Source organism: Mus pahari, chromosome 5, assembly GCF_900095145.1.
Source record: "Mus pahari chromosome 5, PAHARI_EIJ_v1.1, whole genome shotgun sequence".
Lineage (NCBI taxonomy): Eukaryota > Metazoa > Chordata > Mammalia > Rodentia > Muridae > Mus > Mus pahari.
Window position 1 is genome coordinate 159,032,823 of NC_034594.1, and position 26,879 is coordinate 159,059,701.

A 26,879-nucleotide genomic window follows, 5' to 3' on the forward strand; every position below is an offset into this window, starting at 1 on the left:
ACTACTTCCGTACCATCCACACTTCAAATCATGTTATCTGCTGTTGTTAAGAGATGTTCTCAAAGGCATTTGTCCCCAAATAGATGAGGAAATCTGAAATACCTCCACCCTACCCCATGGCTATACACCACAAACTCACATATACCTCCCTCACACAAATACTGCACAGGACACAAATACTCCCCGCCCGCATAACACACACAAGCTGTAAAATAAATGTTACAGTTTATTGAATCACAGTGAGTCTGGCTCGCTGGTAGATATGAATAGTTCTTATAAAAGCCTCTTTTGTATTTTCCTTTTAAACTATAAAGTTTTATAATGAACCAGAAATGGTTTTAACTTGTTTTTCTGACAGTTGAGAAAGTGAGTGCAGGAGAATGAGACAGGATTGGGAGGGGGAGAGGAGGAGGGAGGGGAGGACAGAGAAAGAGATGGAGCTCGATCATAGGAGTGCACCAAGGTCAAAGGACTGAGGTCAAGATTGTTCCTCTGCCATGGAGGTAGAGTCTGGAACTCTGGGCAGTGGCATCTTCCATTTCATGCTCACTTCATCTTATCCTCATTTCCACATTTTGTCTTCTGTTCTCTAAAACCAAGCAGCACAATGGGAGGGAGGAAGCACTGCATTAAAACACGTTTTCACACTCTAAATACAAAGTGTTGTCTTAGTGTAGGAAGCAAGGGCCCTGCCACGGACCCCTGACATTTGTGTGTACTCTCCCTGCCGCTGACTACACATCCAGATTAGCAATCTTGAAGACAGGTGTCAGTAATAATCCTGCTAAGTCACTGAAAGCAGAGGCCACCCCTCCCATGAGCAAGTGGGGGAGTGGCAAACAGAATCTTCAGTATGAGGACAGTTTAGGGGAAGTGTCTTCGTTTTTTTCTTTGCCAGCTCACTATCAGTAACCTTAAGGTTACAAATGTGTACAACGCCAGTATGAATAGCCAGGTTTCATAGTTTTCCTTAGTGGCTTAAAACTTTAATCCCCAGAAGGTTAAAGTGTAGCTGGAATGTTTGCTTACCACTCTCAGGTTATACAGCTCGTTTTCCTTACCCAGTGGCTAGAATACTGTTTCCTCTCTACAAAGAAAATGAAGTTTCCATTTTCCAACCCATGTGTCAAGTATACTTATTTTTTATTTTCAAGTTTTGAGTCATTCATATGCTGGATTCCCACAGAATGGAGGAAAATGAACACTGCTTTTCATGTCTAAACAATGATTTAATTAAAACTCATCTCATCTGGTTTCCAAATAGAAACATTTTAGCAGAAAGACATTCTGGACCAAAGCCCATTCCAAAGAGTGAGAATATTCATCAGAACATAATGCAGGAAAACTCCCATGGATGCTTCATGAACTCTGATGGGGCCCCACTCAACATAAATAACCATCTTGGCTTCTGGTGGCTTTTTATTCTGCTTACTAGAGACTTCCTGTCTGGTGGCATGAATGGGGCTGCAAAGATAGCCTGACACGGACAAGGCCCAGGGTATTCTGATTTAGGTCAAATTGATTTGGGAACCTATCAAAAAATGACCAGTTACAAAGACAAATGAAAGAAACAAATAGCCCTGCTAATACACAGAATATGTAAAACATGAGATGAGTCAGCAGACATATCTTTAAAGTCTGACACATACATGTCATACATGACACACACATGTCTTTGCATGTTTGCCATACATGTGTGCCTTTGGATGTCTCTGCTCTTTAATTAGACCAATGTGAAACGCTTGTTATTCTTGCTCTTATCATTCACTATAATCTAGCAAGTACTTTATCTTCACAGAAAAGTAATAACTGTGCCTTATATTATCATAATTAAGAAGAATTTTAATATTCACATGTTTGTAATCGCAGAGGAGAACTATTAAGCTTTATTGAAGAATTTGGTTTAACATTGACTTTGTCTGATCAAATGAAAATTTAAAACTAAGTTGAGATATAAAGCAGAATCTGGGAAAAATAAGGTGAATAAAAATCTTACCAGTCAGAGACTATTACCATTACCATTTCTGTAATATATTAATGTATACATATTTTACATATACATATGCATCAATAGATATGCAGCTATATATGTACATGTGTACATAATACATTGTTATGCAATCAAATTGAACAGTGGTTTTAAACAAAGCCTTCTTAAGAATACAAGGTAGGCATTTTGTCAGATCAGTGGGTAAAAACATTTTGTTTTACATCAGTATAGAATAACATTGTATTCGATTTCACTGGATTTGCTATATATTAATCAGCATTTGGGTTGGTTCCAATATTGTTGTGCAGTACTTTCCTCTGAATTAGGCATTTCATCCTGAAGGGAAACTTCTTAAGACTCAGGAAGTTCTTACAGAGTCTCCTTAAGAGTCAAGGGGTAAACAACTCACAAGTCTCACAAAGACTCTGAAACCAACCAGATTCACAAAGCCCTCCTCCCCAAGGTCATATAAGCAGTAAGAACTGAAGAGGGCAGACTCTGTCCTCTGAGCTGCTCTGTCCACTTCAAGTCATGCAGTGATTCAGGGTTGTAACTTCCATGAGCTGTCATCCATGTTGGAATGGGCTTTCAGGGATGCAGCTGCTTTCGAGGTGTCCACATCCCTGTAAGTAAATCCCTAATAGTACTCCCCTAAGTAATCTAATAAACTCACTTAGTTACCAAGTCGAACTTTGATGGTTTGGTGACTTTTTTCTATCATCAGCTCTTTATCTGGCAAGAATAGATGATTGATCATGTGTCCCAGAAACATCGTCACACAAGAAATACTTCTTTATAAAACCATTATACACAGAATTAATAAAGCTTTCCATTAAAATTATATATATATATATATATATATATATATATATATATATATATNTGTGTGTGTGTGTGTGTGTGTGTGTGTGTGTGTGTGTGTGTGTGTCATACTATGGGCCACAGATACATACATATTCAATGGCAGTAATACTTTAAACCTTTGAAACAGTGTTCTTACTTGGTGACACAAGTATAAAAATTTTCTATTAACTAGGAATATTTTCCATTTCCTCTCAGGTAGTCTTTTGGAACAGGTAAGTGGTTAGTATTGGTATCTGTCTTTAATACGTTAACACCCAAATCGAAGCCTTCACAGATCCCTGTGAGGCAGAGGAAACACAGCACACCCAATGTCAGGAGGCTTTAGGTACACCATGCTCTTCCCAAAAGGCCGGCCAGTGTGCGCTCCATCACCTTTGGCCTGGAGGACACTGGACAATTTTAATACCAGTGATTTCTTATTTGTGACCTTTCCCTTCAACTGTCTTTTATCTCATACCTGATGAAGTTGTGCAAGAAAAGAAACACACACACACACACACACACACACACACACACATATCCCACAATACTATCTATGATCTTAGTTCAACTGCAATCACTTTTTAATCTAAAATACATTAACAATAAATATAAAATTATTGAAACCTTGTTTGACTCTTGGATTTTAGTCACCTTTCCCTTGTCTGCCCTGCAAACTTTGGAAGTCATCAGAGACCCTAGGCTCTTCCCATCACTCTAAATTAAGTAAAGAATCTTTAACTTGACTATTTAAAACGTCCCGAGAAACATTTTAGCTTTTGGGATAGCACTGGTATATTTTCAGGCACTATGTAAATCTTAACTGTGTCGTTTAATTAAAAGATAAAGAATACCTCAGACATTTGTTAGTTCTGTTAATGCATTTCAGTCCATTTTAGAGAAGGTATTTGAAAAATAAAACCAATTGTTGAAACCATCAGATTAGAATTAAAGACATTTATAGAATTTTACCTCACATGAATATTGTTATAGCATTTTAAAAGTACCTAACAGTTAAGTCAGTTTCATTTGCTTGGTAATTTATTTAGTATATATTTGGAAATACTCAGAAAAAAAAAAACCAATGCATACCTTTATACAATTTCTCCAGCTTTGGAATATAACTTTCCATACTTTGAGAAGAGTTCAAATGATGGCAGAACAGTCTGAAAATCCTAGGGGAAAGAGCTCAGGTTACCACAGAGACCTCATTGGTTCCTACTGGTATCACTATAGCTATATTCAGATTAACTTGAACTCTAAGGTAGGTTTTAACAACCACCCTTCATGTTTCCCCATACACACACACACACACATCATTTTTGATATTTTATCAGTTTAAAGCTTTCATTAAATTTGCATTCGTTTTTGTTTGCTTGCCTTTTTGCTGTTTGTTACTGTTTTTTTTTTTTTTTTGTTTAGTTGTTGTTGTTTTGAGACAAGGTCTCATTCTGTCGCCCTGGCAGGCCTGGACATCATTATGTGGACCAGGCTGGACCCCACACATGAGTCAGTCTACCTGTATCTGCCTCCTGAGTACTGAGATCATAGGCAGCAGTGCCACACCTTGGAAGCACACAGGTTTGATGTCCATGGATAGCACAGGTGAGCAGCCCTGGGCCTCGCCAACATGAGACTGAATCACAGGCTTTCAGGAGCATGCAATGTGATTACCTTTGCCTTGGTTTTAGGGAGTTCTTACTGAGTTTTTGGCAAAGTAAACATTTGTTAACAGAGTCACAAAAACAGGAGCGTGATGTGTCCAAGTACCTTTACTAGAGGGTGAGCTGGAGGCACCTCACGCTTGCCTGGCTCTCCACGAGGCACTTGCAGAGGAGTTTTTGCACGTAGCCTGATTTGGAGCACTTGATTAAGACATGGGTGTTCCCACAGTCAGGGTAACGAGGCAGCTCCTATACCAACTCTGAACACTGTGAATACACTGAAGAGGTTTGGGGTTTTTTTCTTAAGAGTCTATTAGTAAAGGAGATTTTGTCTGAAACTTCCTGGCCAATTGAAGCCAGGAGAAAAGCACCATTCTTGGACCGGGTCTTCAGAAGGTCCACGCTTTACAAGATTCTCAAGAGAGCCCGTGGTGTGTCTGTGTCTCTGTTGCCACTCATCTGACTCCCTGCTCTGGGACAGTAGCCTCCTAACCCTAAATGTCTGTTTTGATGACTAACCTCAGGCCCCAGGAAAATGCCTGCACGTGTCTGGGTTTGTCTGCCCGAGTGGCTGTGGTGGGCCCTACTTCTAAGTGCAGAGACAATGTGTGCCACAGAGACTCAGATGAGAAACGAATGAGTTAGTCTGAATGAAATGCTTCCCTGTAAGCAGCATGTGGGTGAGTGTGTATGATGAAGTTTGCTTTTCCTGTGCAGCTCAGCAGTGGTCCTTCTGTTCCAGACACGGAGCAGAGGTAATCCAAACTCATCTCACTGTTCAAAGTATCTCAGGCATGTTTACTAACAACTAGTATCTCAAACAGCTCTTCACCTTGAATCTATAATGTTCTGTTGTCCGTGACATGTGGTAACTTGACAGACACCATATCCTATTACTGTGAATAGCTCCGTTTGTGTGAGTGCGTATAGCAAGATCTTACTTAACATTCAGAATAGACCTGACCCCCATGAAAGGATCAAGAGGAACGAAATGTGATACATGCCTGAAATTTAGTTCTAGATACAGGGAAAATGAAATCGTTAGTTCTTCTTTTTTTTTTAATCTATTAGATAACAGTCTTCGTCATGAATTTATAGTTAACAGTGATATGATTGGTGAGTACAGCAAATTATGTTGATATGATATGGAAGGGTCTGGAGAGAGAAACGAAGGGAATCTGTTAAAGTCTTGTAACCACAGGCAAGGCAGCGGTACTTGGAAGGTGACTCATTTGCTGTAAATATATACTCACTCTAGAGTAACCATGAGAACATTTTTAGGGACTGCGGCTGAGTCTGCGAGTAAGGAGACATGGAACATTATAAAACATTCAATTAATAGCAGATGTGTTAGAGAAAGATGAAAACAAACTCAGACTAAATAAAGGGCAAGCATAGCAAAGAAAAAGAGTTAGCATGGTGGTCGGCAGTAACCCAGATGCATTAACAATCCTTTTATACAGGCCCCATAAAGGACAACGGAATATAATATATTGCCTAAAAACCTGATTTAAATAAAAGGTACGAATGGTGAAAACTAGGTGGACAGATAACGGCCCCATGTGTTCTCATTAGTCAAGGAAGAGATGAAAATACTATACTAATTTTGGATAAAACAGATTTCAGAGTAAGGAAAGTGATCAGGGATAATGGGAGTGACTGTAGAATGCTAAAGGGGTCAAGTCTCCGAGAAGACCTGTCAGTCAGTAATGTCTATGTGCCTGGAGTCAGAGGGTCAGCGTACATGAGGCGAAGACCGATAGAGCTGGCAGGAAGTAGATGGACTCACTATTGTACTTGGCAAATTCCACACCTCTTTATCAGTGACTGACAGATCCAGCAGGTAGAAAATCAACAAGGGTGTAACTGAACTGAACAGCACTGTCAATCAGCTGGATGTAACTGACATCTGTAGACTTTTTTATCCGCCAGCAGCAGGGTGTACACTTTTCTCAGATTCATACAGACATACCACCAGGATAAACTATGTACTGGACCATAAAACACCTTAACAAATTTAAAACAAACCACACAAGTACCATTTCATAAAACAGCAGATTTACCCTGGGCATCAATGACAGATACATGGAAACCTCCAAATATTTGAAAATTAGATAGTGCACCCCTGAAAAGAACACAAGTCAAAGAAACCTCAGGAGGAGACAAACCTAACTGAGAGGCAATACACTTATGCAGATGGCAGAAGCACCAAAGGCCTTGGCAGCAACAGGAGCCACACCAACAGAGAGGAAGACAAGGCCTTGCCCAGTGCCCAGAACATCTGCTTCAGGAAACTAGGAAAATAGCCACGCAGAAGAAAATGATCTGGGTAGAAATCATAAAATCAAAACTAGAAAATCATAAAATCAAAACTAGAAAACTGGCTGGGGGGCGACTCAGTTGGTAGAGTGCCTGCCGCTCAAGCGCAGAGGTCAGACTCTGAGCCCCAGTACACACTAACCCCTGTACTCTAGAGATGGGGATCCCCTGGGTGGATATCAGCTTCCTCAGTGACAAACCCTGTGACAAGAACAGGGGGCAGGAACATGCCAGGCATTTCTGGTGTGGGGACTTTAAAGCTGAGGGGGTTCTGTTTCCTCCACTGCACTCGAGTGCTCTTGGATTTGCCCTAGTACCATTTGCCTCAGTGAACAAAGTGCAAAGTAAAGGCAACTGTTATGTTTAGCTAGTTATTTAAGGCTTTCCTGCAGACAACTGAAGCTGAGCATATAACCAAGCCGCTCCCATGCCCCTCAGTGAAACACAGAGTCTCGAGAGACAAGGGGTGGGGCGAGGGAGCAGGGAGGAAAATCACAGGTCAGGCACATACCCATCTGCTGAAATGATTTTAATATCGTCAGCTTGAAAATATTGCACAGACTTTTCTCTTAGAACTAAAAAAAAATTTTAAAAAAGGTAGATGGTGAAAACTGTTTGTCTGAATATCAAGTGCTATCTCCTGAATGAGACCCCAAATGCTCTTGCCAGCTAGTCCTCTGGATCTTAGTGGGAGTTCATGGGGTGCTTTCAAAGAGTACCTGATATTTTTCATGAAAACTCAATCTAAATAAACCTTCTAAGAGTGTTCTGAGACACTTTCAGTTAACTTTTAAAACCACTCACTTTGGAAGCCACATGGCTGAGATATATATTACTACTTTCCTAGTGGTTTGGGGTATGTGATATTGCTGCTATGACTCATGATGACAGTGGTGGTCCACTCTGAAAGGACTGCTCTGTCAGAAGTCTGCAGCTGGTCATCTGTGTATGTGCAGTGTCACTCATATCTGAGGGACCAGAGCCTCTCTCACCAGCTCACTCGTCTTGCTGAGCATGCATGCTATGAGGAGCTGGAAAGGCCGAGTGCACATGCGCAGAGCATCCGTGATGTCTTCACACTGAGGTTGCTCCTTTCCTCTTCTTCCATAAGGTGCCAGCCATGAGCCTCGTTTGTCTGGAATCTGCTAGCCAGCCTGTCCTCACACTCCAGAGCCTGTTGCCGGCTTTACGCATGCTGGGGTTGTGGCAGTGCTCCAGGCTCGGTCACCATGTCCCTCTACCCGACACATCCAAACACAAAGGGCCTGCTCTCCTGAGAGACAGATGGGTGCCCAGTCTCCTCACAGCTGGCCACCTAAAACACTGGTTCTGTGAGTGGCATTCAGCACCTCTGGCAAAACTGCTCAGTCAGACAGGTGTGTCACACTCCTGTCACATGAGGAAGCTCTGGGACAACAACAGCATCTACACAGTTTTATCCAAGACACAAACACACTGGGCAGCTGCCTGAGCTGAGGACCCTCCTCTGTTTACTCCAAGGTTTCTAGAAAATAGCTTCAATTGTTCTGTTCTTTGTAGTCTAAGTCACAAGACCTAGGCTTTACATGAAACCACTTGTACATGAGGTGAAAGGGTCGATGTTTAGCTGTGAGAAATGACGAACTGTCAATCTGAACCTAAACCAAAGCAGAATCCATCCGCATATCCTCACAGCCTGGAGGTTGCAGGTGTCTCCAGGCCTTGCCCACAGATGTCCTAGGCCTTAGACTCTGAGCTAGTACTGCCCTGGAGCCTGGGGCCTCTAGGAAAGGTTCGTGATCTCAGACAAGCACCAGAATCTATCATGCTTGCTACTTCCTCAAATGTTCCCACTGAGTCAGGGGGATCACACATTTGAAGTCAGCCTGGGTTCCTTGTCACCATGTGCTAAACAGAGAGACATCACCTCAACCAACAATGACACGAGAGCCAGTGTCCAGCATATCAGTACTTATTTTAGAGAAACACTCAAGTGTTCTTATTTTCAGAGTAAATATGGTGAATAGTCTCATATGCTCTCCATGGTTCACTATTGTACTGGCTAATTTTGTGTCAACTTGACACAGCTGGAGTTATCACAGAGAAAGGAGTTTCAGTAGGGGAAATGCCTCCATGAGATCCAGTTGCAGGGCATTTTCTCAATTAGTGACCAAGGGGGAGGGCCCCTTGTGGGTGGTGCCATCTCTAGGCTGGTAGTCTTGGGTTCTATAAGAGAGCAGGCTGAGCAAGCCAGGGGAAGCAAGCCAGTAAAGAACATCCCTCCATGGCTTCTGCATCAGCTCCTGCTTTCTGACCTGCTTGAGTTCCAGTCCTGCATCCTTTGGTGATCAAAAGCAGTATGGAAATGTAAGCCAAATAAACCCTTTCCTCCCCAACTTGCTTCTTGGTCATGATGTTTGTGCAGGAATAGAAACCCTGACTAAGACAAGTATACTTAACTTAGGTCAGGGAGAGCATGGCCAAACTGTATAGTTATTAATTTGAGTTGCTTCTTTCTCTGCTTTCTGGAGGCATCTTTCCCCAGAGCTCCACTCTCTCACTGTCACTTGTTGAGCTCACCCATTTATTCCTCAAAGTCCCCCCCCCCATCTTGTGCATTGTCTTGGCTATAAATGCACATGTAGGCACTGACAGGCTAGAAATGTGAATCAGCACATAAGCAGTGGGGAGTCTTGTTGACTAATCTATTGTACTATGGGGTACATATGTCATAATAAAAGGAGTACACAATAGAACAATATGTCAGAAGAAATAGATGCACAAATAGAAATAGATATATACACAGAAATAATAGGTATACATATTAATTTCATTGCAAATAAAACAAAGTAAGACATCCAACTAGATATTATGCTATAGTTAGGAAGGTCCGTGGACTGCTCATTGATTTTTATCACACAGCTAATGACATCATGGCAGGAGGTTCTGGTAACATCACCTATGTGTGCAAAGGTGGCACAAGGTAAGCAGGAGGGATGTTGGATGAGACTGGCACTTAAAGGAGCACGTGGTTGCACATGGCTAATCTACTGGAAAATATGCTGCAAAAATGTTCAGAGCTAGTATTAGGATGGCTTCACAAGAACGAATTACAATGGAAATAACAATAGACACTAACATAACACTGCGAAATAAGTGCTGTTTGGTAGAAGGAACCAAATGCCTCTGTGCAAGGAGGTTCCCTAAAGATGACCTCATTGAGGATAGGAACTGCTAAAAGCCAGGTGACATTTTATTCATAGTTGTATTCTCGAGGTTTAATTTAACGCAGCTGATAGGCACAGAGTGGGCTTGGTAAATACCTGGCCAAAGACATGGCTGAACAAATGCACAGATGGGCTTGGCCCTGCATCCCTTTGTGGGCAGTGCATCTTAAAGCCTGTCTGTCTTCCAGCCTGACTCTCCAGAAATGTCATCAGAAACCTAGTGTCAACTCACACATTGACTGAAGCCTTTAGGATCCCAGCTAGCAGATACAGCCTTGTATCACTTCACAGCTACAGCCCAAGTCTCAAAGTACTTGTAAGATATTAACCAAGAGGGTTGGGTCCACTAGCAAGAAGGAATTGTCAGACACTATATCAGAGTTGCATGACCAGGGCCTTCATCTGTCTTGTCTGTCTTCCTGTGCCATCAGAGTGCTGAATACATTATGCATATGCAATTACACATAAATAAATCTTAACCAAATAGAAATGCGGGCCTTTTAAGTGTGACTCTACTTTGTCAGAAAGCGGGTATGAGGCCTTTAATGAGGACTTCATAAGAACACAGCTGTCACATAGATCTAGACCCCTGACGAGTGCATCTGTGCTCACTTGTTACCCCCAATCCAATGCTTGCAGTACTTGCACGGCCATGTGCAGGGCCAGGACTCACTCGCATTCTCAAGCAGAGTGCTTAGATGTCTCAGTGCTTTGAAACAAGACCCTTCGTACCCTCTCTGGTCCTTTTTAGTTAGTAGAACCCCATTTCCTCTCAAGGCAGGCCATAATAGCTAGAATCCTCTTCAGCCATGTCAGTAATAAAATTGAGACACGTTTTTAATGTCCTCCCACCTTTCTGTGGCAGCACTGGCCATGGAGAAATTCTCTGACCTTCCTTGTCTGAGGAATGCCAGAGTAATAAATGTTATATAGAGACGCTAAGAAAACCACAAACAATTAGGCCCTTGTGTGTTTCCCTCTGCTTTAAAAAAATTACACAAAACCATTTTTCCAAGCTCATTCCTACATGGTTATCTTTTCCTCCTAGAATCTGAATATCAGAGCAGAGGGTGCCCATGGGGTTTAGATCTACAGTTTAATATTTGGTGTTCATAGTGACCCTGGAAAATAGAACTACCACCAATGATGAGAGTGTATACTCTATACTTAGGTCACAATTCTGCCATGACAAATCATTGTGCAGCAACGTGTAGCTTCCAGTACTACATGGCAGAGTCTAGGCCACCTATGATGAGAAGATGGCAGAAAAGCCAACAAATGAGAACATGAACAGGTAAGAAAGAGTAACAACTTAGAAGGTACACTCAGATCTTAACTAAATCTTCATGGTGACAGCCATGTACAGGATAGTCTCTTATTCAAAATGCCTGGGGTTGAAATGCTTGGCATGATTTTTCATATAAATGGTTTTTGGAATAAGTACATATATGTAACTCAGCATATATATTGGTGATGGGTCGAATCCAAATAGGAAAGTCATTTATGTTTCATAAGCACAGCTCACACTCAGCTGAAGGCCATTTTATCAACTCCTTAAATGTTTCTGAGCATGAAAGAGTCTCACAGTGCAGTCCTCCCCACTTCAGGACACTTCCACCAAAAAGAGTTGCAGATCTGGGGTTTGCAGGTCAGGAAATAGTTATGTACATTAGAATTTGAAATTTAGTTTCAAGAACAATAATTTTGAGGTCAGGACAATTTCTCTGAGGTAAGAACAGGCCAATGTGTGAGTGGAACTTTGATGGCCATGCTGTACACTCTTGGCCACTTGCCAAATCTAGATTTCCACCATTGGTCAAATGCTCCTTTTAAAAACTAACTTTAACCACTCATTTACTTATTCATACAGTCTTTTAAATCAAGTATTAATCAAGTGCCTTGGCAGTAAGAATATAGTAATAACTAAGTTAGACAAAATTTCCTGTCTCCATGGAATGAAAATTTCTAGCAATTAGAAACAGGTAAGAAGTAAGCATGGGACAGAAATGGGAGACAGATGGGCAAAGCTGGAAAAAGCAGCTGTGGTTCCCAATTGGGTGTCATTGGATGTCATTAGGGGAGGCTGCCCAACTCTGAAATACAGGAGTGAGTGACCCGGCCATTCACCAGCACAACCACACCACTAAGTATGCCAGTACAATTCTCCTGTCGTGTCAAGTGACCAAAACCAAAGCACCCCCAAAAGATGGTAGAAAATTTGGGGGAGCTAAAAATGCTCAAGTGGAAGTTGTTAATGCCTTTGCAAGGCACAGTGCTGGTCAGTGCGCAGACATAAGATGAAGAGCCTTTGGAGCAGACAGCTAGCAAGGGATTCCCTGGCCTTGCAAGCTTAAAGAGCTCTCCCAACTCATGCCACTCCCTCCAGCCAAGTCTGATCCATATGTTGCCAGCATCTAGCACAGCCCTAGGAAGAGGGGCGACAGCTCAGAGGTGAGTAAGTGCCAGCCTAGCGTATTGAGTGCTCTTGGTGCCGTTATACTTCCGAGCGGCACTGCCTGAGAGACACTGGAGAAATGGAGGTGACTGTTGATAGTGATTATCTCTTTCCTTCACTGAGCTCTTAAACGGTGTCTGATGTCAAAAGAAATTAGTGTGGAAGAAATTCAAATAGAAAGATTATGTGTTGTCTGGGCAGCTTGGAATTTGCATGTGTGCATATCTGTATGTATGTATGTGATACATATGTATGCAGGCACATTTGCTTATGGACACACACAGAGGCCAGAGGGAAACATCATTAGAAAGTGTCCTTCTATTGTTCCCTGCCTACTTTATTTCCTTGCAACAAAATGTCTCACTGTATCTGGAGCTCCCTGTTTTCAGCTACATGAGAGCCAGCAAGCCACAATGATCTTCTTGTCTCATTCTGCCCCTCCCATTGCAGGGGTTAAAAGCAGTCACCAAAACAAAACCCGAAATCAGATTGATGGAAAGATAGATGGATGGATGGATGGATGGATGGATGGACGGACGGACAGACGGACAGATAGATGGATAGGTAGACACACAGATGAATAGATAAATACATAGATAAGGTGGGAGCCATCTTCCTAGTTCAGACAGTTTTAAGAGCAATAGGTGACTCCCATCAGGATTGGGTTTTCCTTCTGTGGCCATTGTCACTGGTGGGGGAAGTAGCCCTCCTCTAAGAGGACATATTTTTCCTCCAGTTTTCTGGAAACTGCTCAGGACTAAGATTTGTGATGGGGTGTATTGTTACTTCATGGTTAGCTGGAAGGTGGGCCTATGCATAGCGCATCTTATGCATTTTCTAATTTCCTTCTGAAAAGGCAAACATGCCTGAAACAATAAGCTGGCTAATTTAAAAGGCAGAGCTAACTAAAACGAAGGGCAATTTTCTATGTATTTTAATGGCTTTACATGTGCAAATCTTACCCTTGGAATCAACTAGTCATCAGATCTTAAAAGAAAAAGCAGTCCTGCCTTGTTTCATAAAAGCAGTTCATCTCCTTCTGCACAGTCTTCATCAAAAAGCATTTTTCACTTGTTGATTTGAGTCTATGCTGTGAGAACCCGTGTGATAATGTTCAGTATAAAAATCAGGAAATTAGTCTCACAGCAGGAGCCGGCTATGGACGCTGTTTTAATCTTATCCTTGAAGCACTGGCAGAAAACATATTAATTGTGGTTTAATTTATGCAACAAATATTTCATTTTAATTATGCTTCATTTTTGTCAAGCTATAAAAATGTCATCAGTTCTGACAGTGTTTTTCTTACAAGTTTTTTTTCAAATGAAAGAATTAAAATCAAGTACTGTTTCTGAAAGAGATTGTGAAAGATTTCTAATTACTGCTTGTGTTTTTGAAAAATTGCCAGTCTAGTAACCCCAAAATAACATCTGGGAGTGTGTGAACTTGAAGGTTTATTACTCAATATTTATAATTCTTAATAATATACATGCATCATTAATATAATAGAATTCCCACTGCAAAGTGTTTTTTTTTATAATTACAGCATATATCAATAACTGTCATTACTGTGAATGTTCTTTCTGCTTTTGATCATTTCTCTCAGGGAACTAGGATGAGGATAAGGGAGCTGCTTGCAGCTGAGGCCAGGCACTGAGAAAGAACTGCACATCAGAATGCCAAACCAACAAGCTGGAGAATGATGGTAATTGTGGCTAGCAAACATTTACTATGCCCTTAGTAGGTGAGGATCCACCCAAAATATTAAAAAGAAAAGGCCATGTTCCTTAGGAAAGCCTCTCTTTAGATATAAATTAAATCCCTTGCACTGCAGACCTAGTGTGACTCTTTACACCTTTCTCACGTTCTTTTATGCTTCTTGTTTAGTGTCACAGCAATTCCCCTTGAAGTCTGATCTCACCTATCAGATGGAAAGGCTCCTGAGTTAGACTTCGGCCTCTGTCCACTATTCTTCATTAGCTAGAGTCAAATGTGTGTGCACAGGAAAGCCTATGGTAGCAGAGCCTATAGGTTATCATTATACTTTCAGTATGAACCTTATCATTTCATAAGCCTTTCTGCAAAACATAAAAGCTGTGTATTGAAATTTCACCATGACAGGAAGTGAACTCTTCATCCTGTTCCTCCTCTCAGAAATGCCCACTCTCAAATATGGAGAATTACGCGATACCACGCCTACTTCAGTGGTGGCTCACAACAGGCCTAAAAACTTGAAGGAGTCCTGAGGAAAAGAGTCTCAAGGAGATTCAGCCTCCTGGAGTCTTGGCATTTCCAATAATCTATATACAGGAACCCTATCCGCATGCTAGTATGGTGTATGCTCTCTTTCAATATTATCAATGCCTTTAAAGATTAAACTTTTACCATAAGTGAAATACATAACCTTAAAGCCAGTGTTCCAAAGTCCTGAAAATTCCTTAAAGCCAGGAGCTCAGAATTCAGTGAAAAGGTTACTTTCATATGCAAGTATTTACCAAGACCTAGGAAATGGGGGGGGGGGTTGTGGTATTGCATTATTCATGAGAAGGTCTGCTAGAGCAGAACCCCCTGGTGCTAGCTTTCACAGGGCTCAAAGGAGTAGCACAAATTGTGACTAAGGTGTGAAATCCTTACCTGTCTTTAGCTGACCCTAGGCAGAACTGCTTTATCTTAACTGTAAACATTACCTGGCTCCTGTAAGTCCCTTTGAAGTCATTCCTCTGTTTTGTGTCAAGTAACTTCAATGTAGTTTGCCTACTGTGACATCCTACCCCTTTGTTCTCTGTACATTATAACTCTGGTGTTCACTTTATGAGAATACATTCAGTTTCACACCCTCTCTCCTGTGGACTGTCTGTCACTCATTCGCAGAATCCTCGCTCACCTGCAACCAAGAGACCCTTTCCCCACAGATTGGGGACCCAAAGTGAGGTCCAGTCTGTGGCAACTGCAACATCCGGTAAATTACACCTGCCTGGAAACTAGAAGGTAGTAGGAACCTCAAGTGGTTACTGCTGCTGAGCAGAGCTAGGGCGTAGCATCAACATGAAAGTGAAGAAGTGGGGTACAGCTAAGATCTCCTCCTACTCTTCCTCTCTACACCCAGAAACTTGAGCCAACAACACCTTCAGATGGGTTGGATGCCAGAGTAAGGAACAGGGTTTGCTGGAAACTGTATGTGAGGAACTCAGACCCCAAGATCCCTAGCTCCCTCTCTATGCTCAGAAACAGCTCGCCTTCCTCTGCCCTAGTTTCAGGGAGCAGTTCTAGAGGACAGAGCCGGAGCTCCCAGATGCCAGCAGGCAAGGGTAAGGTCATATGATAGCACCCCCACATTTGAGTTGTTCAGCACTTTGTCATCTACAGGTACCCATATTCTGAAAATGAATGAAAAATTACAGAGACATCTAATACATTTTAAATACATTTTATTCTCATGTATAGTTATAACAGTTCTACGCTAGCATTGCTAGTTGTTAATCTTGTAACTGTGCTTAATTTTTTACTGTGTGCATTTGTACCTGCATATCTGCAGGACACCACATCTGTGCAGGTAACTGTAGAGACCAGAAGAGGGATCTGAACCCACAGACCTGGAGTTCCAGGCGGCCGTGAGCTGGGCCTGGGCCTGGGCTGTCTGCCCCAGCAGCAAGTGCTCTTTACTACCGAGACACTGGTTGCCCCTGGCTTTTAAGTTCAACTTTACAAAAACAATTCCTTAAATATGTCACTCTGACTTCAAACTCAGAACACCTGGGGCACAGCCAGGTCTGGGTTCTGATAGGAAAGATTTCTCTCAAGTTCATTGGTCTGATTATACCAGTTCTGACTGGAATTCGATGAAGCCAAGAAGAATTACAGTGGTATCACAGAGGAAGAGTGAGAATCATGTGTCACACCAGGATCTGTCTTAGTACACTGTCAACCTTAGTCCAATCACATTCCCCAAAGAAACCACTCCCCATAGCTCTGAAATTGTCTGTATGCCCAACTCCTCTCTGCCCTTCGAAGAGTTAAGCCTCAAGCATCTGCCCCTCCCTTGAGTTTTCCATTCTGTGAGGCTCCTATGCAGCATATGCATGGTGATACGTCTGTGTACGCCATCTTGTCACCTGTTGCTTGCCAGTTTTTCAGTGATCTCAGGTCCCAGACTTTTTGTAACTTTTCCTCATGTGTATAAAGGAAATCATATGATGTATAAAGTTCAGAACTATCCAAAGTTCAAGCACACACTGGGTGGGGTGGGTCACATGAAACAATATGTCTGGGTATAAAGAAACATACTCTTCTCCCAATTAAACCAGACACAAAAACCAGCTGTAATGTCCTTGTAGCTACCACATATATGTGTATGTATACCTCCCCCACCAATCCTTCTAAATACGTTCAATCTTCATCTCACAGAAACATAAGGGCCCTCACTATTCCAATACAGCAGTTCTCACTGTTGAGATCAAGTCTGTTTGCCTTATTTTTCTTACATCTGGTACTGAAACGAAGATCCTTTTAGAGTCATCTGGTCAGAAGGCCTTCTGCCCACCTCCTGGGCATCATTCCTCGGGCAGAAGACACCCTTTACACTCACTATCTTTACACTCACTATATAGGCTAAGCATCTACTACCTCAACCTGAGACCTTTGGTCATTTGTGGACCTGAGTGAGTGCCTCTGTGAGCAGCTCAGGTCCTGAGGGTGGAACTTGGTTCCTCGGGGCTTATTGGTGGCTGGGCTCCTCTGCTTTCCCCCAGCTCTGCCCCATCACTGTCCTCTCATTTCCCCTTCCCAGACTCTCTAGTCTCCAGGCAGAGAGGTCTTTTGCCATTGGGTTGCTGTGACCACACATCCAAATTCTGCTGGTAGATCAGACAGCTCAGGCTGGGCACCAAACAGTTCTTTATGGCTAGGGGCTATTGCCCGGTACAGCCTGACTCAGTTCCTCATGACGGGATGCTTTACCCAGCATTTGATACTCTACTCTGTGGATAACTAGACCTACTGTACTAAAGATTAAGCCGTTCTTATGGTGACTGTTGAGAACCACATCTTACTTCCTGTTTGCACCCCTAGCCCCACTACTAATGTGTGCTCAGAATAAGATTAGACAAGACTCTACTGAAAAAAATGAGTAGCCTCAGGCCGCTAGAAGGCTTCACAGTGACCTCCACAGTACAGACTGACCTTCACAGAAGTTACCCCACAGTACAGCACCCCCAGAGTATACACTGGCTCTTTATAGTTACCCCAATACTACTGATTGCCCTTCCCAGACAGACACCTTCACAGAACACACTGCCCTCAACAGCATCCCCAGAGTACACACTGGCCCTTCACAGTTACTCCCACAGTTCAGGCTGCCTGCCCTTCCCAGACTGGCACCTCTACAGTAAAATCTTCCCCAGCGAGCCCTGCCCACAGAAGTAATGATCTCAGGTATGGTTTGCACACTATTACTAAATGACTACAAAAGCCCAATTAAAATGTAGATAAGAAAAACATTAGCAATGAATAAAATAATTAGATGAATTTGAGGAAGGAGTTTCAGGAGGAAGTATCACTGAACATTTAAAATTAATAACCTAAGAGACATCAAACAGCAATTGTGTCTATTAAATAAGTACAGGCTGCCAGTTATTGAGAAAGAAAAGAAGTCTTAGTGAAGTAATGGCAGGCAAGCAGAAAACTCAGCTTCATGGAAAACTCAGATTCCACAGCCTCTTACTGAGTCAAAAGAACGAACAGTAAATGGGGGCAAAACCACACAAGGCACAGACACAGAGTGAGACAGAGAGCTCTGTCTATGAGTGTGATAGATAAGCTTTAGGAAAGCTATGGCAGTTGGTCTGAGAAGAAAACAGAAAACAATTAGGAAAGCCAAATCCCCCCAGGTCAGGTGACAGAAAACAGACACTTAGAGTTGGAAGAGCTTCCATGTCTGCTCTCTGTAAGCTGGCCTTCTCAGACACCAAAACTACACTGGAGAGGGCCAGTACTCCTTCAATCACGACACATGACTAATCTCTAGGAAACCTAAAGACAGTGGTTTATGAAACATAAATTCTTATTTCTCACATGGAAAATATAAACCAAATGATAACGTCTAACTTAGGTCTGCAACCCGCTGGTGGCTAGGAAGCCTGGCCAAGCCAACTAGTGTTGAGTGGGAGATGCTTTTGTGCACTGTGTATTCAGACGCCGATTGCATACTCAGAGATTTGGTTGAGGTTTGGATTAGCATTGCCATGATATTTGGAGCATCCCCTGTCTCAATGGTGTGCAAAGATTGTTTTCTATAACCTCTGATCAGTTAATAAAGAGCTGATTAGCCAAATAGCTGGGGAGAAGAGAAAGGGACAGGACTTCCAATCCTAGTCAGGGATTCCAAGGAGGAGAGAGGAAGGAAGATGGAGCAGGAGGGTTCACCACGAGGTAGCGATGAGAGAGCAGCCATGAGGACACACAGAGACCAGAGTAAGCCAGGGAAGACTCGGATTGCAGGCAAAGGATTACATGGCTGGGAAGTAGACAGCCATGGAGGGTTAGAACCTGCCCAGCTTAGTGTTTGCAGCTTATTAATAAACATACCAGGTCTCTATCATTTATTTTGGAGTTAAAATGGGTGAGAGGTGTAGAGATGCCCTGTTGTTATTCAGGAATAAGGGGATGGCAAAACAACCACTCCCCCCCCCCCAACACACAATTACTTTTTCACACTAGAGGCAAAAGAGTCAGGGCTATGTCACATAAGCAAGGTTATCCTTTGCCAGGATTAAAGTAAAAATAATAAATACTGCAATTAACCATTTACTGTCGTTAGAATCAAATTTCATTTGGATTTGTTCACTTTTTATCAAACCATATATATCTTAGCAACTGCTGCACTTAAAAAAATCATGTATACAAAATAATCATACTTATTCTAAAAGTTTAAATATATAGTCATATATGTATATATATATGCATATATATATAAAATTATAACTTCCTTCTGAGCAGGGTAGTAATTAATGTTTTTTACAAGTAGATCCAGATATTAAAACATCAGAATGCAGATAAGATAGCCAATGTAAATGAATGCACTATTTTATAATGCCAGCTCTCTGCATGCTCTGAAGAAATTATATGCACATTTACTGGTTTATATACAACATTCATTGTCTATATTTGAATCAAAATTATTAAAAATCTATTTTTTGGACTAGTGTCCTTTTCTCTGACTAAATCAAATGAAGAGAGCAATGGTAATCTTCTCAGAAGCTATTTCATACTTCGATGCCCTTGAACTTCGATGCCCTTGAACTTTCCCGAGTTTGAACTAAAAGCATATGTAGGTAAAACATCTTAGTATTAAACGGAAGATGTTTACTTGCTATTACCTGTCAAAACACAATGTACTGAACAATAAATAAATATGACCTGTATTTAGACTTCATAAATGAAAGACTGTCAAATATAAAAAAACTTTGACACCTGAGGTATATAAGAATTTAAGCATTTAGGACATTAGTGTATTTTCTTATTATTTTTGAACAATATAGCATTTAATATAGAGTCTATAAAAATGGAACAATGTAGATGATTATCACTCTTTAAAATTGTGTTGGCAGGGCCTCACAAGAGACACAATTGAATTCAACTGTGTATGCATTGCCTTGGCTCAGACAAATGCACACACACACTAAATGCACATAGACAATTACTTTATACTTTTGTTTTTCAAATAGGAATTTATCAGAAATTCCAGGTGTGGTGATGCACACCTCTAAACTCAGCACTGTGCAAGCAGAAACAGAAGGACGATGAACTCAAGATCAGCCTGAGCTACACAGTAAGGCTGTGCCAAGAATAAAAGACGAAGAATTTACTGGAGACAGATTTAAAAACTGTCTTCACATGACTAGCTAACCTGATGCCTGGTTTTAGTCACAGTCTCACAATACAGCACCCACCTGGCCTGAGACTTGCTGTGTAACTTTGCTCTGACCCTCTTGCTAGGCCTGAGCACTAGGATTACTGGTCTGTGTCACTGTTTGACTAATACCTTGCCTTGAATTGTGATTTTAAAGCTAACTCATTAATATGGCATATTCTTAGTAAACAAACTGTGCACAAGGCAAGTCAATGCTTACAGTCACTTAGGAGATGCTAGCTTGATAAGGAGGTTCACCACTCTTGCGCCACTAGGTAAACCATTTTATATAGTAAGGCAATCTTTGTAAAGACATAAACATGATGGATGCAATATAGGAATAAGACGTTAAGGTCAAAAGCCAGTGTCCTGTTGTGTCTGTATGAGAACAAGCAGACATGACCTGCAGTGCTCTTAGCAGCTCTTAGAGCCACTAGGAATGTGGGGTGATGTGATCTACTCAGAGGGCTACAAATAAGTCAAAACCTTCCAGAAGCCCTTCACTTTATTTAAGAAAGAAAAAGTATAAGAATTATTCCTCAATGAAAAGTCACAGGAAGACTCTATTAAGGGACTTGTGGGATGGCCCAGTTGGTAAGGCACTTACCATGCAAGCCCAATGACTTGAGTTTGGTTCCACAACCAATGGGAAAGGAGAGAACCAACTCTACAGAGTCGTCCTCTGACATCTTCATTTGTGCCATGACACACCGGCATGTCCCCACATCAATGATTAAAAAAATAAATAAATATTTAAGGCTATTGTGAGCATTACATTATAATGCTAGACAAATGTGAGTTTAGATTTCTTTTATAGAAACATTATTTAGCAATGCAATTCAGCATGCTAATGAAGAATGGGTAATGTATCTCTTACTGATATATGCTTAAGTAACAGATTGTGATATAGGTGTCAATGATTGCTAGTGACACCTAAACAAACCTCTTAGTTCCAAGGGCATGAGTATCAATGACAAAGTGTTTTAACTATTTTCCTTGATCTCCAAATATTCAGCTACATTTTTTTGGGCAGATATGCAACATTATTTAACATTCAGTAGGTTAGCTCTCATCCACATTGACTGTATATTTTTTAATGTGGTAACAGGCACGTAAGTGACCAATGTGTGGAGCTTGTTTGGTGAATCCTTATCCAAGTTAGGTTTTCTGGACAAACATTTTCGGATGCGATACAAAACATTCCTTATTCCCTTGGTCCAGATGGCTTTATTGAACATTGTGCCAATGCACACATCTGTAGGCCCCTTCTCCTTCATGGCAAATTTCTGGTTTTCTTTGAGTGCACGAGGGGCACACTTTTTGAAACCCATTACATGGATGCACTTGTGAATGTTGATGGTGTACTCTCGGGTTACCACCCTGATGATGGCAGAACAGCCCTTCTATTCTCGCTATTCTGCTAGACCCAAGTTGGAAAGGATGGCTGCAGGGGATTGTGGGAAGGAAAGTCGGTCCAGCTACATTCTGTACAAAATTTCAAAACTGCTAATATGATTGTATCTGTGTGTTTGTTACCTTACTATTTCATGAATGCCTCACCATCATGGGTGACCAGTAATGAGCCAAGAGCAAGAAGAACAATCTATTTTAGGCAGTCTTCTGTTTGGAGCCATACAATCCCCCAGTCACCTTTGATAAGTACATGCAAAACTGCATAAGAATGCTGGGTCAGGGGATTATGAATCAGTTCTACGGATATCTCAGTACTATGTAACACTCCCTTAGGAATGTTCAGATGAAGGAGCAGAGAGTGGTTTTACAGAGTTGCAGAAGCAAAGCTGTAGCCTGAGCTGGGCACAGAGCACTTCATGCAGGGCATCTTGGACCATGCCACATAGGGCTCTGATCATCAATTATCAACACTGGGGAGCTAGGGAATGGGGGTCTCATCCAACTTACACCTCAAAAAGACATCTTGATTAGTCAAATCTAAGTGCTTACATCATTGGCCTTCCCTGCAGGAAAGCAATGTCCCTAGTGTTCTTCAAAATGAGAGGGCTCAGAAGAAAACAAATTCATAAACCCATAGAAGAACGCAGTAAACTGAAGGCCTGGGGGAGGAGCAGGCAGCTCAAAGCCAGCCTGCACAGCACAGCAAACATCTAACTGATGGAGATAATTTGCTAGCTTCAATTCTCTTTTACAGTAAAAAAGACAGGCTAAATGGATAAAATAGGTTAAAAGGAAGGACCAGATACTCATAAAGTAAGGGCAGAGATGATTAAAAAAAAAGAAGAAGAAGTAGAAGAAAACTAAGACTCGAATAATTAAAATTCACCTTGGAAGTACTTTATATACATGTGTGAAATGTCATAATGAAACTCAATTTCTGTACAATTAATACACACTAATAATAAAAAGATGTTAAAAATTCACTTTGGAGGTAACAATTGGCTGTTCAAAATTGAATTAGTGATGAAGGCAAGGTCATACTTTAAAGGAAATAATTAAAATGTGCACCTCATCCCAATACATAATAAAAGAGGCTGTCTTACCTCAGATATTTCTTTTCTACCACTAAGGCAAAAACCTGACGTCTGAGGTTTGCTTCAGATGGATCTGGGCCTGACATTTCATAAACACTGAGGTGTGTGCATTCTTGTCTGTCATGTACACTGGAGTCAAATGCTGCTGCAGCTGTCAGAACATACAGAAAAAAAAGGAGCAAAATGCACAGAGGAAAGTCCGCTTCTCCTTTACACAAAGGTGCAAGGTCTGAGTGGTACACCACATGGTGAGAACCCATCTTCTTCTGTCTTGTCCACTGCACTTGCTCAATGATGGCATTCCCACTGAGGATGCCCAACAGGTCCCATAGCTACTCAGTCCCTCATTCCAGGCATCTTCAAGGAGACCCTGAGAAGAGCAACACTTGACATCCTTGCAGCACAGCATCCGGCTGTTGTGTCATCCTTTAGCCCCAAGGTGGAATGCACCCACAGTAATACAGAATTTGCCACTGTTTAAAACCCAGGACGACTACTCAGAATTTCTTTATGCAGCAGGAAATTCTGGAGTCAAGTACTGTCTTCCCAGCACATGCCATGTAATGCACAGGGTAGGCTTGCTAACTGGGTCCAGTAGAACTGGCAGATTCCCACACTGAGCATGCTCTGTGGTACCTGAGCAGGTGGGGCTCTCTGGTGCATCATGTGGGATTTAAAGCTTGGGACTGGCGCTACTTTACTAAACTCTCAGTCTTTGCACTGTGAAGGCTAGCCTCCATTTAACTCACATTCTGCTTTCTACCACTTTGTTAGGGATGCAAGCCTAGCTTTATGAGGTAGCTGATGAACACAGTTTTCATTTAGGCAAACATGATGCCAGCTCTAAGTCAGCAGATTCCTAAAAACAAAACAAGGATCAGAAAACTATGCTGATACTGGCCCAAGACCATCTCATTTGAAAACAACATTTTATATGAGAAATCCACATCCATTTGTTCCTAGCTCTGTTCATCTGTATGGCAAAGATAGTTTAGTGTTAGACAGACTTGCCTGGTGGCCAAAACCCTGAGATATTTCCTCCATGATCTTTGAAGAGAATGTTGACTGACCACTTACACAGATGGGGGAAACTGGTGAACTATGAACTCTGCCATGGAGACTCAAGAGCACAATAATGTCCTCTTGATACCCCATTAAGTTGTGTCTTCCGGGTATGTCCCATGCATCAAAAATGGTTCATTTTGATATGTTAGGAATAAGTATCAATAATATTAATGTTTTAAATATTATGATGAGCTAAAACTAAAGATGTAGAATATTTGAACACACTTCTCAAAAATTTAAGAAATTGATTAATATTGAAGATTGAATGCAGAAGAGCAGAATATGTAATATTTTTATGTACTTGAAATATTTACTTAGACAGACCAGAATCTGGCCATCAACCAATTTCTATAAAAGTTTGAGAGGATTACATCACAGAGTGGATTCTCTGAGAATTGAGGACTTTAGCAAACAAATAATAAATGTATCTAGAAAATCTTGAAACGTGATTAGTCAATATAGGAATGACAATGAGAACAGTTTAAAATAAGATGAAAACCTACGATAGGCTACTAAATTCATTCCTTGAAAGAAGCTTATAGATTTGTATGCATGTCATTAGGATTAAAATTGAAGTACCTAAGGATTATTATCAAGAACAAAAGCAACAGCAAATTAAACTCAACAGATCAAAAATCAGCATAAGAGTAAGTATTTAAAAAAGATGAAATAGTTAACTTAAGAGAAAATCAAGAAAGACAAAAGTTGCATGATGAAACTGAAAAGCCCTAGTAAGAGCATCATGAAAATACATACCAATCTCCATGAAAAAGAGGGTGGGGCCATAGCAATAGTAACTAATAATTCATAAGCATTAATACAGACATCCTCACAGGGTAAGAGGAAGCCAGGGGCATCTAGTTTGCCAATATATAGGATTCAGAAAGTTCAGAAGTGAGTCACACCCTGAAGAAAGCATAGTTCACCACAACAGACATGATGTAGCCATTCAGACAGTCCTCCACGTACTGGAATGACTCCATCACTACAGGTAGACCCACCCAGAAGGATACTCCACCAGCTTATCAAGTCATTAGTACAGTCTTCCAAATACTTAAGGAACAGCTAATAATTTATATAAAATCTCTTCAAAAATAAAAAAAGGAATGTGACCTAAATTTTTCTGTAAAGTTAGAATAACTGCTAACAATATCCTGTCAGTCACATTACAAGGAAACAAAACCCAAGCTGATCGTCCTTACTGGTGCATCCAAGCATAAGCAATATTAAACAGAGAGTAGCGGATGGAGACTGTGGTGTATGACAAAGGCATGTTGTCATCAATGAGGTTTACTGGGAGCTTGTCACCTTAGCATGGAAAAAATGGCTGATACTCTTTTATAGACAAGAGAAAACCCCTGAAACAAGGCTTTGTCAGTTGAATTTCAGGATTAGGCAGCTACTAATATGCACCCAGAAAGGAAAAATCAATCAAAATACTCAAAATACCAATATATGTGAGCATGTATACACACGCACAAAACACACGCACACACACTCACAAATATACCTTCAGTCTAAATACCTCAAAATATTTGTCTTGATGCCAACTGTGTACACCTTATAATTCTTATAAGTAGTGAGTAGTGGCCTGCCCTCTCCTAAAATATAAGTCAATATCTACAGATTAGTTTTGAAGAAACCCTTGTGGAATTTAGTCAGCCAGCCACTAACCACGGTTCTCCCAAACTGCGTCACAACTGAAAACAGTGGTGTCATGGCAACGCTTTATTGCTGTCCGAGAGCACGGAGATGCCGCCGCATCAAGTTTTATTTCTGTGGGTCTTTTATTAGCCCTCTACCACTTGATCAGTGGATATCTCTAATAGTAATTTTTTTTCAGAAACTGGAGTTTGCAAGTCCTGTCTTGAGAATGTAATATTTCAAAAAAACAGTCTAAGCTTGGAGAAAAAACCAATTACATAGACAGCATTAAAATGCCAAGCAGCGGGCAGAAGCGATTCTGGATCAGTTTAAACCAGTGATTGATGAAACTCTAATCCAAGCTGAAGGAACAGTTTCACGACAAGCTGTGACCATTCCACACACTTCATTAGCTGCCATAATTAGCCTGGTGTTTCAATTTGTTAGAACTGGTGGGGACAATTTTCCTCAGAATGCAAACATCAAAACCAGGGTCCCTCTGACTTGAGAAGAGCTAGAGCTGTGGCTCTCTGGTTAACTGAGAGATTAATTATTGCTGATGTGAGGCTGCTCTGTGCCTGTCACTCTGTCTGTGTGCATTACTCCTAGCATTAGGGGATGGACATGGTCGCTAGTGCACCACTCAATCAAGCAGCACACAAAGTCAGAGCACAACGTTGCTTTTAATAGCCAGAGGAGTTTTGATTGATTTTTCTTTCTGTATTGTGGGTCCATGGGTCACATCTATTTATTTATATTAGAATTTCTAAAGGGCTTTTCAAATGTTGGGAGATTTGGTTAATGTACCTCACCCCAAGTTGTGGTGAAGGTACAGAGACTTCACACATTTCTGTGGTTGTATGTAGACATCCCTCAGGTATGTCTGGGTTTAAGAGCACGGTTCTTTCTGCAAGTGAGAAAGTGAGGAGAATATTGCTTGCTTTTTTTTTTTTTTAATCAACTACTGAACTATAACTTTTCCCTTGAATTATGGATGTTCACTTTGACTTTTCATAATGTAAATTCATAAAAGAAAATTAAAGTGGATGGCGGGAAGCAAATCCCTTAGTTTCCTTATAATAGAGGTATTGAGCAGTCTCCAGGTCTGAACCGGAAGGTGAGCCATCTTGGTCCCAGTGCTCTGCCGGGGAAAGGGTGGACTAGAGAAGAGTCACAGCTTCTGGGAAGAGTCTGGTTCTGGTCATCCGGCGCATTTCCCCGCCCAAGGAGGGGTGTTCTACCGGGACCAGTCCCCAGGTCTGACTAGGCATCAGGCGCCTTTC

The 26,879-nt window shown here is 41.3% G+C and overlaps 1 protein-coding gene across 1 annotated transcript in view; it reads right to left on the minus strand.

Annotated features, from left to right (window-relative positions):
- Positions 1–508: 508 nt before the first annotated feature.
- Spata17 (spermatogenesis associated 17) overlaps positions 509–26,879 on the minus strand; it is a 156,065-nt gene continuing 129,694 nt past the window's right edge. Inside the window, exons 10-11 of the mRNA XM_021199319.2 lie at positions 3,926–4,008; positions 509–589 (exon numbers count right to left, since the gene is read on the minus strand). Coding sequence (XP_021054978.1) covers positions 3,928–4,008 — 81 coding nt within the window. The 3' untranslated portion in view covers positions 509–589; positions 3,926–3,927. The remainder of the gene's footprint in view (positions 590–3,925; positions 4,009–26,879) is intronic.